The 14,609-nt window shown below is 33.8% G+C and overlaps 1 protein-coding gene across 1 annotated transcript in view; it reads right to left on the minus strand.

Annotated features, from left to right (window-relative positions):
- smad1 (SMAD family member 1) overlaps nucleotides 1-14,609 on the minus strand; it is a 35,205-nt gene that overhangs the window by 12,934 nt on the left and 7,662 nt on the right. The window contains 1 exon segment of the mRNA NM_131356.2: nucleotides 8,630-9,211. Within this exon segment, the coding sequence (NP_571431.2) occupies nucleotides 8,630-9,029 (400 nt within the window). The 5' untranslated portion in view covers nucleotides 9,030-9,211.

Consider the following 14,609-nt stretch of genomic DNA (forward strand, 5'->3'; position numbering starts at 1 on the left):
CAGCAAACATATTTCCTTTCATGTTGCCCACACCTTTCCATTCAGACTAGCTCATATTTGATACAATCTAGACATTTCCACTCAGATTGGAAACTTGTATTTCAGTGAACAAGTGTTCTTAAACAATGGATGTGGACAGCATGTTGCTGTTCTGAAGAGGAGGGGAAAGACAGGTGTCCAGTCATCCGCAGCCCAGCACTACACAAGCGTGTGCAAGGCGGGCAACCATGCTTTCCTGCTATTGTCTGTGTGGGTGACAGGAGTTCCTGTAAAACTTCTTCCTCTATACCGCCACATGTTTGCATGTTTCAGCCGCCACACACACACACACACAAAAGTGTACACAGGCCCTGAACAAAGCCCTCATTCTGCCCCCGCCTGGAATTTCCTGCTCTCATAATGTGCACACACACACACACACATACTGTGGACAGCTGTTTCTGTGTTGTCAGCTGACCCTCATCTTCTGCTTAGCCAACAAAAAGAGGACTGTGCGTTTGAAGTTCATTCTTTCACAATAAGCAGAGGTAAAAATAAAATAAAAAAGTTTTAGTTTCCCATTAGGATACACACACACAGCACAGAAGGTTTTAGACTACACAGTTTTCAATTCATCCAAATTCTCTCAAGCGATATCAGGATCAAACAAATGAGAAAAGCACCTGGCAGAGGCCAGAGAGAGATATGGAAGGGGAAGGACAGAAAAAAAGAAAGAGACCATCTGCAGGAATCTCCATGGGAAAGGAAACTCAGAAACATGTGTGGAAAAAGGTGCATATGGGAAAATATTTCCACACACTTTTCACTGACAAAATGATTTTGATCACTTATTATTCTAAAGACATTTTAAAAAGTTAGATAAAATTGAAATTTTAAAATTGAAGGTTTTTGAATGAATATAATTATGCTTAGTAACGACAACATGCATCTCATTAGCAAGCCACGTCAGCATCACATGGTGATGTTTACATTTGAAGGCATTATTGGCCTGATTTATCAGCCATTCAGATAATTCAATGTTTCATTCAATGTTTGGGGAAATATATGGTACTACTACTTAAGAAATACTTGTGCCGTAAACTTCCCATTGTCATAGAATTATATTGATTACGAACTTCAGCTGGGTCAATTGTCGTTTCTGTGTGAAGTTTGCATGTTCTTCCTGCGTTCATGTGGGTTTCCTCCTGGTACTCCGGTTTCCCCCACAGTCCAAAGACGTGGTACAGGTGAATTGGGTAAGCTAAATTGTCTTTATTGTATGAGTGTGAATGAGTGTGTATGGGTGTTTCCCAGTGATGGGTTGCAGCTAGAACGGCATCCGTTGCATGAAACATATGCTGGATAAGTTGGCGGATCATTCTGCTGTGGTGACCCCAGATTAATAAAAGCACTAAGCCTAAAAGAAAATGAATGAATGAATGAATGAATGAATGAATATTTATTATGTGCCTTTAATAATAGTGTATTAAAGGGGTCATAAAATGCCTTTTTTTATCTTCTGATATTCTCTGGGGTTCTCTTATAATATAGCATACACTGTTAACCCTTACCGTAGATTATGCAGTAAATAACTATAAAATAGCCAGTGTTTAGCTGTAATGAAAAGAAACAGTATTTTACTGTAAAAGGAGCAGGATTTGTATGAAATTCTGTAGTGCAAAGAATAAATTACAGTAATTTACTCTATGTACCATTACAGATATTTACTGTGATAATAAATGGTAAATTACTGTTCAACCATAAACAAACATTGCTAAATAACTAGTAAAAATGTTTATAAAAATATACACATCTTAAACAGCACGCACATACATTTTTGCAGAAACTCAATGAATTTGTCTGGAAAACTTCAAATGAAGTAAGTAAAAGTGGCATTAACAGAATAGTATAAAGGCTTTCCTAAATAAATGTATAAATCATGTTATTTGTTGTGTTTTTTATTATTACTACAGATTTGGAACGACATGAGAATCAGATTATTTATTATTATTATTTTTTTTTTTGCTTTGGATAAAATTTGTATATTTTTATTGTTTTTATTAAACGATATGTGCATAATTGTGATACATGTAGGCAGTTGCTTTGAAAATATGCTATATGCCAGGGGTGTCAAACTCCTGGAAGGCCGCAGCCTAGTAGAATTTAGTTCCAGCCCTGCTTCAACAAGTTACCTTTAGATTTAGTTTGATCAGGTGTGCTTAATTAAGGTTAAAGCTTAACTGCACTGTTACCCTGTAGATTATGCAGTAAATAACTGTAAAATAGCCAGTGTTTTGCTGTAATGAAAGAAACAGTATTTTACTGTAAAAGGAGTAGAGTTTGTATTAAATTGTGTAGTGCAAAGGATAAATTACAGTAATTTACTTTACGTACACATTACAGGTAGTAACTGTGACAATAAATGGCAAATTACTGTTCAACCAGTACTGTCCCATCTACTCTGATGCTTTATGTTGCTAATCATAGAGACGTGCATTTTAAAGGCAGAAAACAATGATTTAGGCATCACCAGATACTCCCATAGGCTGTCTTATTCTTAACAAAAAAGTTTTAGAAAAAGGTTTTCAGAAAATGCTGGCCCTTTAAGGGAGCCAGTTGTTTGATTTGTTTACTGCTGTGTGCTCTATTCTCTGTCCATCAATTCAGATGTAGAGTCTGATATGTTTAGGCTTTAAATAAGAATCTACAATGAGTAAGTAAAATGTGTTCAGATGAATTTTGAGGGTTTCTAAAATAAGGCTGTGTTTTAAGTTATATTGTAGTTATCTTGAAATGTATTGAAAGCTACATTGTTAGCTAGTTAGCCTCTCCTCATATAACTTCTTACATTACTTTTATTTAAGTATATTTATTTATTGGATATTGCATATTGTCATAATGTACAGATGCTAACATTTCATGTATCTTTCTTGCAAATAAGCTGTTTTTATGCACATAAAAACCATTAAATTCCATTACCTTAGTAAGGTAACATGTGCACAGAAATCATCACAGGGAATCACAAAAACATGATACACATAACCATCCACACACAAAAGCTCTACTGTCAGGTCCCAGGTTGTGAGTTTGTTGCTATTTCAGATTTCAGAGCAGTGTTTCCACCTATGAATTTCTATTAGAAACAATATAAAAGTTTGTTGTCATGAGATTTTTAAAGTAAATAATAATTATAACAATTAAAGATTGAATCCTTTGGATATTCGGTGTTGCCAACTTTATTTTTGTTTTTTTATAATTATTTTTAACTTTTTATTGAGAATTGACAGTATGTGCCTGTGTTTGACAAACATGTTTCTATCTATATCTCTATCTATTTGTTCTTTTCATACGCCTTTTTTAAATAATTTTAAAAATAAAATAATTATTTTGTGTTTTTTGCTGTTCAGTTTTTTATGCGTGGTTCGCATTGAGGAGAGAGTAATACATTTCACTGCAACACACCTGAACCAATTAATTAGGACCTAAACACCACTTGATAATTACTGGCAGGTGTGTTTGATATGGGTAGCAACTGAAATCTGCAGGAAGGTAGATCTCCAGGAACAGGATTGAGCACCCCTGCTATATACCATGGGGGTCAAACTCCAAGTTCTTGGAGAACTGCAGGGCAGCAGAGTTTAGTTCCCACCCTGATTCAACATTACCTGTAGATTTCTAACGAGCCTTAATTAGTTTTATCAGGTTTGTTTAATTAGAGTTACAGCTTAAAGTCCCGGTCACACTGCACTTTTCTCCCTACAGACTTCCATTCATACGCATGTGAATGCTGCAGACCTGGAATGCAACCTCATGTGACAAATTTTACAGTTCGCAGCATTGGAAAGCTCAAGCTTGGAGAACTCTGACCTGCATCATGTGATTGCTTGAGACCAATCAAAGATCAAACTATGACCTCTCTGAACAAAAATTATGGACCAGTCGCTTGCTTATTCAATCTCTAATTATTTTGTTTAATCCCACTCCTTTTCGCAGTGCCATATGACAGAATTTCGCATACTCAAACATTAGTGTGATCACAGCCTTACTGTGCAGACCTGTGGCTCTCATTAATATGTAAGATGATATATCTGGTGGTTTCTTAATTTTGTTATATATTTTCTGTTGTATATTTGTTTGCTGCCAAAACAATAAAATAAATTTGTCAGAATTTTTATGCCTTCTATTTTTAATAACAAGTAAGAATGCTAATTAATTTTAAGAACACTATGACATACTATTAATGTGTATGCAGCATAATGCTGTGAGTTGTAACACTACAGTACAGTAATTAACTGTACACAGTTTCCAGTTAGTTACCACTACTGCTCTATTACAGTAATTAACTGGCAACACTGTTGCCAGCTACTCACTTTAATGGTTCGGTTACAGTAAATAACTGGCAACACTGTTGCCAGCTACTTACTGTATCGGTTCAGTTACAGTAAATAACAGGCAACACTGTTGCCAGTTACTTACTGTAACCAAATCTTTACAGTGAGTATCTGGCAACAGTGTTGCCAGTGTTCTACTGTAAAAAAGCCTGGTAAGGTCTAACAGTGTAACTCAAGAACAAATAAAATCACAATTTAGAATTAAATGTCTACTTTCTGTTTTTGACCCTCACATTGGACCATACCATTTTGATGGGTGTTCTGGAAGATTTTGAAGTAAACTGGGTAGGAGATTTGCATATTAAAATAATAGATGGATGCTGTTGCGAAGTAAAATATGGGTTATTTTTGGTTAAAAACATAAACATAAATAAAAATTTAATAGTGATAAACAGTGGTGGATAGTTACTCTTAAAATCCATATGTTACAATCTTGAATCACTTTAAAAGCTATAGTTGCTTACTATTAAAGCTTACTTTTTAATAAAAGGAATACGAAAGTATTTGCTATTTTATTTTTTCATTTTTCATTTATTTATTTACTTTAAAATTGGGATTAATATATGACTTTTATAAGTAAATTCACCCAACACTGGTAATCTAAACAAAGATGTCTTGGCTAGATTTGGGCTGTCAGTGAAAATCTAATAATGTCCAAATATAGACTAGCCATCAAATAGACAGAAATGTGAAGTGTTTCTAATCTGTCTATTTAATGACTATAGTTTATTTTTGGCCTATTGTTAGACGTCTCAAATATTTTTCTCTGACAGACCAAATTTAGCCTTGTTTTATTCAAGGCATCATTGTTAGATGACTATTTAACACAACATTGCTTGGTGGGTTGTTTATTCATTCATTCATTCATTCATTTATTTTCTTTGTCTCTATAGGAGGTCATGCAAACTCCACACCAAAATGACAACTGGCCCAGCCTGGACTCAAACCAGTGGCCTTTTAGTTATGAGGCGACAGTGCTAACCACTGTGCCACCATAATTAATTCCATGTTGCAATATTACTGTCAATGCAATGCAGTCAGCACAGCATTTCTTTTTATTTTACAGTTTGAACTGTTGTGTTTATAAAAAGGAGTAAGCAGTAAAATGTGTGATGCAAGTTAGGAAAACAGAAGCCATTATACTCAGTATTTCTGCCTACGCTGGATGCAGTGTGGTGAGACATGACAAACGCAGACTGTAAACTCATGCCCTGATCTATTTCTGACCTACTCTAAGCACTCGTGCTACTTTTGAGTTGTAGGGGAAAATGAATGTGTGATGCAACACAACAAGAGTCAGACATGTAGACATGGTGTAAGAATCACATGGAAAGCAAGTCAAAGACTGCATTTTTTTAGGGGTGGAAATCACAGGTTAACTCACAATATTATGCTACCAATATTGATACATCAGCGCGTCTGCAATATATTAATATATCACAAGAAAACCGTTCAAGATATATCACAATATTTGTAAATAAAAATGGGGAAAAAATGAATAAAAAATTATAATATGTATTTCTTTTATTAACAGCACATACATTTTATAGAATTGTATGTACAATAACAATGTACAGTTGTCACACAAGCTTGAAAATGCTGATGTGCAGAGAGAAGCTAGTGACTAAAATTGCTTGACTACATTAATCGTAAAAATACTATTTATTCATGTCACTGCACAATAGCCTGTAATTCCTATCACTATCATTTTATTAAGTAATCTTAATGTAATCTAAGTGTTTTTGTCTGCCTTATATTACTTACCTGCTACATTATCTAAAGAAGCAATGTAGAAAAAGGGATTGATCTTTTTCTGCGGATGCGGTCATTCATCACACACTCAAATCATATTGATATTGAGACAAAATTCAAAATGAGATGTTTCAGTTCCTTTGATTAACAAAAGCAGTTTTTTTAATTAAAGATTTCTTAAGCGTGTTGTTTATAGTGGAGTTAGGGCTGGGTGATATAACCGAAAAAGCTTATATCACCATTTAAGTCATCTCATATCCTGACGAGGATACATATGGTATTGTAACATTTTTGTCAATTCAATCAACTCACATTTTATTCATTTTATGTTGACTACATGTATTTGTGACTATTTCTTTTGACATTTTAAAGTATCAACTTACTCATTCATTTGTGATCATATTTCTCACTTTTTTAAGAACTTAAGGGCAAAATGTTTAATAAAAAATATCAAAAATAAAAAATAAATATTAATAAAATAAGACAGATTTAAAAAGTAATGGTTACAGGTCCAACTTAAAAAGTAAAAAAATTGAACTAGACTGCAACTTTCACAAGATGCTGTTATTTATGTTTTTGTCTCCATCCATGTAATAGCACGTAATATTGCGCTCATATAAATTAAGAAAAAGTATTACTGTAAACAATGTATTTTACTGTAAACAATTTTGTGACAGCACAAAATAAATGATTTTTTTTTTGGAAATATTTTTTCATATTGCACAGCCCTTAGTACAATGGCTTCCCATATTTTCTTGTTTCCAGTCAAAATATCTGAAAATGAATAAATCAACAAGCATTTTCTGCACAATAAAACATATTGTCTTGTTTTCAGTAATAATAAGTCCAAATTTTTTTATTTTTTTCCTTAAAACAAGAAAAATAATCAGCCAATAGGGTAAGCAAAATAATCTTATTTTCATCAGAATAAAAAAATAAAATCAGTCCAAGGCAATCGAAAAATGTGGAAAAAAATATTTGGTCCCACTTTATATTAAGTGGCCTTAACTAATATGCACTTACATAGGATTTAATAGTTTGTTACAATGTACTTATTGTGTAAATACATGTATTTACTGTATACTTATGCTTGATTAAATACATGTATGTAATTACATCTGTAATTAACTTTTGTAATTACATTTGTATATACACTGTTGACCATCCCTTACAACTTAACCCACCCTTAAACCTACCCATGCCACCAAACCTGTCCATAACCCAACCTCTATCCCAATTCAAAAGCACCACGTGTTCTCAAATACATTATAAACACAGTAAGTACATTGTATTTATTTTTTTGATGTAAGTACAAAGTAGTTAAGGACACTTAATATAAAGTGGGACCAAATATTTAAAAGCCTTTTTTGGCCTGGTTATTCCTTAAAACTGCGCCTACGCATTTCGGCAAAGACTTGCCTTCGTCAGGGTAACAGTGATCATTTGTGTCTGAAGTTTCTTTTGAATACTATGGTCTCATGACTCTTTAGAATATCTAAACAATACTAAAATATTAAATTGAACATAAGGTAAACTCAACGATCATTTTTACAAGCACAAAAATTTGTATATATAGACAAATAAACTAGAAAAGTATACAAATAAATGCACATAAACATGCACGCACATAAACAAATGAAGTTAGAATTAGTAGCCCCCTTTGATCTTTTATATATATATATATATTTATATATATATATATATATATATATATATATATATATATATATATATATATATATATATATATATATATATATATATATATATATATATAAATATATATTTTTCAAATGATGTTTACCAGAGCAAAGAATTTTTCATAGTATGTCTTATAATATTTTTTCTTCTGGAGAAAGTCTTATTTGTTTTATTTCAGCAAGATTAAAAAAAGTTTTGAATTTTTTAAAAAACATTTTAGTTCAAAATGATTAGCCCCTTTAAGCTATATATATATATTTTTTAGTCTACAGAACAAACCATTATTATACAGGTAACCTACCTAGGTAACATAATTAACCTATTAAGCCTTTAAATGTCACATTAAGCTGTACAGTAGTGTCTTGAAAATCATCAGGGCAAAGATTAAATAAATCAGTTATTTGAGGGGGGGGGGGGTGCCCTTATATCAGCTTTATATTTATTATATTTATATAAAAGAAAACAACTCATTTATTTTTGACTTATTCTTTCTGAAAACAAGACATTTTTTTTCTCTAGAAAAAGCTTCTTGATATTAGAACATTTAGATACTTTGACTAGAAAATAGACAAAAACTCTAAATAAGAAAATTGGTAATAAGTAGAATAAATAAGATTTTTTTCAATCTATGATGCCTTCAAGTCTTTTGTTTAAGTAAATGGGTAAATGTGTGAGTTAATGTATGGATTAATTTGAATGATTATATTTGGTAAATAGATTCAAACATTTTGCGATACTGAGACTAGTCAAAATCCACATCATTAGTGCACATTGATCTTTTTATTTAACAATTTAGCCACGCTCACCTGGACTGTCCACCCTTTTGTAGTGGTAAGGGTTGATGCACACATCCTTCTGCTTGGATCCAAAAGGAAACTCACAGCACTCTAGGGCCTTGAGCTCATGGTGCGATTGCAGGTCGGGCCATCGCCACACACGGCAGTAGATGACGTGAGGAAGCCCCTTTCGGTGTGATACCTGAAGCCTCCCATCCAGTGAGCGTGGGATAGTGACACAATTGCTTGGCTGACCGGGGCAGCTGAGTGCCCTCTCTAGTTCCTCCATAGCGCCCTTCTTCTTCTTCAACTTCTTGACCAGTGCATCCACCGCCTTCTCTGCCCACTTCTCTTCTTCATCCCCTTGCTTCCAGCCCAGCAGTCGTTTGACCGCCGGGCTGGTGAAGGAAAAGAGTGAGGTGACATTCATTGTGGCGCCACGTGCGCCCAGTCAACACAGTCTCAGTTACTCCGTCAGATTCAGCTCACTAGAACAGGTAATTTCTGCTGTGCCTCCTCAAAAAATAAAAAAATCTGCCACAGTTGCACATGAACTGGGGTATTTGCTGAAACTTTTATTGTTCCTTAGTTTGGACAGGTTGTCAAATGTACCTGCAAAGACACAGAGAGGTCAGTCAGAACCACATACTGCAAGATCCGTTCAAAATATTCCAACACCAAAACTAAAGGCTGAAACAACACTACATCAATTCTACTCTGTTCTTAACAAACTTTTTATTGAAAGGTAACAAAAGAATGACAATACAATAAATAAACAACAACAAAAATTAAATAGGCACAGGTTGTTTTAATCAGTAACAGGTTATTCCACATAATAATTCAAATAGAAGAAATAAATGAAAATACAAAACATCAACAGAAGACATTCATCCGATCATTATTTAACAATGATTTAAATTTATTAAATAAAATTTATTCAATTAAATTTTAAATGAAATCTCTGGGAGTTAAGGAACAATACATGTTATGCCTCCTTTCCACTAAATGATTTGGTTCCATTCAGTATGGTACGGTATGGTACGGCACAGGTCACCTTTATTAGGCTTGTGTCTCCACTGCCAAATGGTACCAATGCTACCCTTTTGGTGGATGTGGTGTACGCAAGAAAGTTGCAGCCGACGTCATTCTTGCAAGTAAAGCTTTATGGCACATTTACAAATCATATACAAAAAAGATGGTCTTTACACACAAATAGGCCTACTTGTGTATGATTGTTAATTACTAACCTTTCCAATGAACATGATTAGATGTTAGCTGCAGATTAATAATAATGTGAAATTGTACTGTAACGTCTGCAATTACATAAAATAAAAAAATTAAATAAAACATATATAAGAACATACAGAGTCCTACAGGTTCTGAAATGTTACCAATTAAAAAAACAAAAATACCCAGAAAGTACTCATGTTTGGGTATACAGTCAGCTCAAACAACTCATTTCTTATTTTTCATCAGCACATGTAATAGCCTTTAGATTAGATGCTTTACAACTTGGTAAAAAGTAATTCCGTAATTCTGAGTTCATAATAGACCAAAAGGTGATGATCATAGTTAAACATGACAGTTTGTTCATTGTTTTAGGTTGCTGAAAAAATCATTTGCTTTGTTTTTTTCGGCTTCTACTTTGTTTTTTTGTATGTCACTCTCACATCTGTCTGTTTCTGAAAGGATCGGATGTCAGAAGCACATCAATAATCACGCGCACGTTATCATTATCAACTCAAGAAGTTTATTTCAAATTAAGATGTGCGGCGAGTGCACGCAAATAGAGCTCTCTGGAGAAAGTAAAAACGCTCAAGCTTTTAGGCAACCTTGTAATTAAAAACAAGACACATGACAGACTCTGTGCTTCTTCTTGGCTTTGCGGCAGTTCATTAAGATAATGGAGGAATGTTTGAGCTCAGGTTGACCATGGCTCACAATTATATGTATATATTATTACGGTGTTATGTCTCGACTGTGTATTTAAAAATGGAGCTTCCTTTATTTTCATTTTCCTTGCTTGTGCATGCACTAGTGATGTTTCTCTGTAAACCAATAGCAGTCAGCTGTGTGTCTAGCTCCACCCTTTGGCACCTGTTTCTTTGGAAACAATACCAAAGTGTTGTTGTTTGATTCTTTTTTTTGTACCTTTTCACAATGGAAACTCACATAAAAGTATATCAAACCATACCGTACCACTCGGTGGAAACAAGCTATCAGTGTCACTGTATCTCTTCATTTAATATTTTATTTAGTTAATTGCCAAAATCTAAACTTTTACATTATAAAGTATACAAAGGGAGACATACACATATTTTTGCTACCTATATGCAAAAGAAATTGGATTTGTAAAATAATAAAAAGTCTGACTTTTTTCAATACAATCATAGACTAGACACAATTTTTGCTGACATGGTGTGTATGATGTGAACAGACTATAACGTCAAGCCAACGTTAAAGAACCGACTGCATTTTCATCCCACGTTAGCTGCATCCGGTCCTATCTGTACCAAGATGCTGTGCATGAACACACCAAACAAACATCAGCCAACTGAATCAAGAATGTATGAGAAGATGTATCTTTCAATACCTGCAAGTGGCAGTATCTATATTTATGTCTAACAAGATGTCAATCATTTTTTAAAGTAAGTATAGCTTAGTGAAAGCAACAACTCCGGTTTGGGTGTGTCTCTTTAAATGCAAATAAGCTCCTGCTCCCCACCCCTCACCAGAGGAGGGTAGAGCCTTTAGACATTGTGCCTTGGAATACTCTATCAAAACAAAAAATCCATCATTAATAAAGTTTATTTTATGGATGGATTTTAAACCCATATCTGTTTAAACATGGTAACTGATCCCTATTGCTGACTATGCAGTTAATATAATTTAAAAAAAAACATTCTACACTCTACACTACAGTCATTATACCTTTTACTGCAAAGTTTATCTGGTTTAATTTTTACAAATTGTATAGTGTATCCAACATTAGCCCTGCAAATCTATAACCAATGACGCAATAAATTACCCTGAAAACACTGTGATGATGACATCATTCTGTTTTGGCTTCTCGGAATGGCTGCCGATGGAGTCACAGTGCAGACATTCCGGTTATATCTGCTTTACGGTAAGTTCTCGAAATGGTTTCAGCATATGCGAAGTGGGATGTGTTCATACGGGACGCTAAATGATACTGGCATGACACACTGCTGAGTGATGCTGTATATCCCTGAACAATGTCCTGACTCATATCAGTTTCCTCATGCGTAAAGATGCAACAGTTTATAACAGGATGCCATGCAGTAGGCCGCCATATAGGCTTTGGAACACAGCTGATTATAACAGAGTAAAAAAAAGTTTAAAAATGTAACAATTGGGGCCTGTCCACATTCTGGGAATAGAGAGGAAATGCATTTGGGAGAAGGATAAAAGTGACCATTCAGAAAGTTCCCAAGGCAGCTTTTCAATAGCCAGCATTCACGATCATGAGAAGGGAAATAAGAGTGACAATGCAAGACTTTACCCTTCTTTTCAAGTTGAATTTCAGATGATTCAGCATAGCATTCCTGTTTAAATAAAGCAAGAGGACTGAAATACACTTATATAGCTAGACACTTTCACATCAAATAGGATAACTGAACCATCACATTGTAAAAATCTATGTTTCATTTCTTGTGATTGATATGAATACCATTGTATGAGAGTCAGAATGGCAGGTAAGTGTTATCCATTGACTCTGTTCTGGCCCATCAACACCAGATAAGCAAGGTGACATCAGAGAGCAGCTATTTGAACTATGCTGAGTGCTAAGAATAATGTTGTCCTCGGTGAGTGTGACTGCCCTTAGCTACTGTTTCACTTCAGAAAGCTTGTCTGATGTAGGCTACAATCAGGTGTAAAAATTCACAACACACACACACACACACAAAAACTTAAACAAAGTTTTCCACAATAATATTCTAACTCAAGTCTTTCATGTAAAAAAAATTATCATGTTCTTAGCAACAAAAACAACAATAAATGTATTTTCCGTCTAAACTAGCATGAACTTTGCACATCAGAGATGGAATCATTCATTGAAAACAGGTGCTGTTTATTAACTGGGAAGGAGTAAGTAGTATTTTTTGTCATGGACCACAGCAACAGGGAGGCAAAAAAGCAGCTCCTATTTTTAGCGTGATCTTGCAGCCAAAAGCTCATTTAAAAGCCTGGGACCTCCGGTTGTTGTCAGGGAGGAGATGACCAAAGGGTAGGAAGTGCATCAACAACTAACCTACAAGATAGATTTGATTTATTTACTCATTTATTCTGATTGGTTTTGGGCTCACGTTAATTGACACAAGGGATCTAATTTATGTTGTTTTTTAAATAAATATTAAAAATTTTCAGCACAAATTCATGTTGTTTTCTTTTTTTTCCCTTTTTTTTTCTCAGAGCTTCTTCTTAGGACAAGCGATGGGATATAACAGATGGGTTAAAGAAGAATGTGTGGGGAATTTTTCATTTTTTTTCTTGCGGAATAAGGAACAGGTGAGCATGCAAAGACTTCTTGCCATGGAAGATCTGTCAATGAGTCAAATATGTGTGGATGCATCTGCTATAAAGTTTTTTTAAAAGGAAAGTTCACCCAAAAATGAAAATTGACTTACCATTTACTCACCCTTGAGTTGTTCCAATCCAAACTTTTATGAGTTTCTTTATTTTGTTGCAAAGTAAAGAAAATATTTTGAAAAAAGCAGCTAAAACTAAACTAAAACTACTGACTTCCATACTAGCAAAACCTATATTATTCAAGTAAATGGTTACAAATTTTCAGCTTTCTTTAAAACAGCTACTTTTTAACAGAACAAAATAAAAGTAAAACAAGTTTGAAACAAGTAAAGGGTGATTAAATGATGATAGTAGGGCTGTGCGATTTGGGGAAAATATCTAATTTCAATTTTTTTGACAGATGTTGAGATTGTGATATGATTTGCGATTTAATTTTGTAGCCAACATTCAGCTCAATAACCTGCATCATAACTTCTTACTACTAAAATGCTGGAAGTGTTACTTAAAAAAAAGAAACTGAAAAGATATTAACTAACTCCAACATTTATTCAAAATTGTTTTTAAATATTCAGAAATTAAACTATTTTTTCTCTAGAGCAAACAGTAAGCACAAATAAAATTATCTTACCTGGTGCAAATAAGTTCCACTTAAATTAGGGAGATAATGAAACTTATTATACAAACAAAAATAATAATTATAAAAATAAAGGACACTTAGCAAACTAACAAAGCTGATAAGAGGCAGATTGAAAAGTTCTGATTGGCAGAATAAAAGTGTGTTCACTCAACTGGCTAGTAAGACTTTCACACACAGACAGCAGTCATGCATTTGCTTTGGGTTTGGGAAATGAAATAATACCCATATTACATATCGCAGCCTCTTGTGATTAGCTAATTCACGATTGAAATTTGATTACAATTAATCACACAGCCCTAGTTGATAGAATTTTTATCATGGGTGAACTATTCTTTTATGCAATTTAACTTAACTGTTAGTTCTTTCAACTCATCACCACATATTTCAGATTTGGCGTAATCTTTACAGGCCTAATAAACAAAACTATAACATTACTAACAGTGCAATTTGTTTTTGTTTTTTTTTTACCTAAAAGTAATTTCCAAAAATTTGGTTGGTGGCAAAAATGAATAGTAGCTGTGGGAATCAAACTTTTGTGCTATTCAAATAGGCATCATTATCATTTTAGGAAACTGATTACAAGTATTAAATTGCTTTGAGTTTATCCACTGGAAAAAAAAAATTCAAAGTTTAAACTTGTATGTGATGTAATGTGCCACAAACAGCCAAAAAAGACCACCAATTATCTGCCTACGGACCTATTGCGTGATCATTATAGCACTTGTGTGAGACAGCCAACCAATACAAGGTGTTTTCATCATTTTACTGTATCAAAAAACAATGATTGTAATCAAAACAATCCACAAGCTTCCAGTTCACTAG

The sequence above is a fragment of the Danio rerio genome, chromosome 1 (genome assembly GCF_049306965.1).
Source record: "Danio rerio strain Tuebingen ecotype United States chromosome 1, GRCz12tu, whole genome shotgun sequence".
Taxonomy (NCBI): Eukaryota; Metazoa; Chordata; class Actinopteri; order Cypriniformes; family Danionidae; genus Danio; species Danio rerio.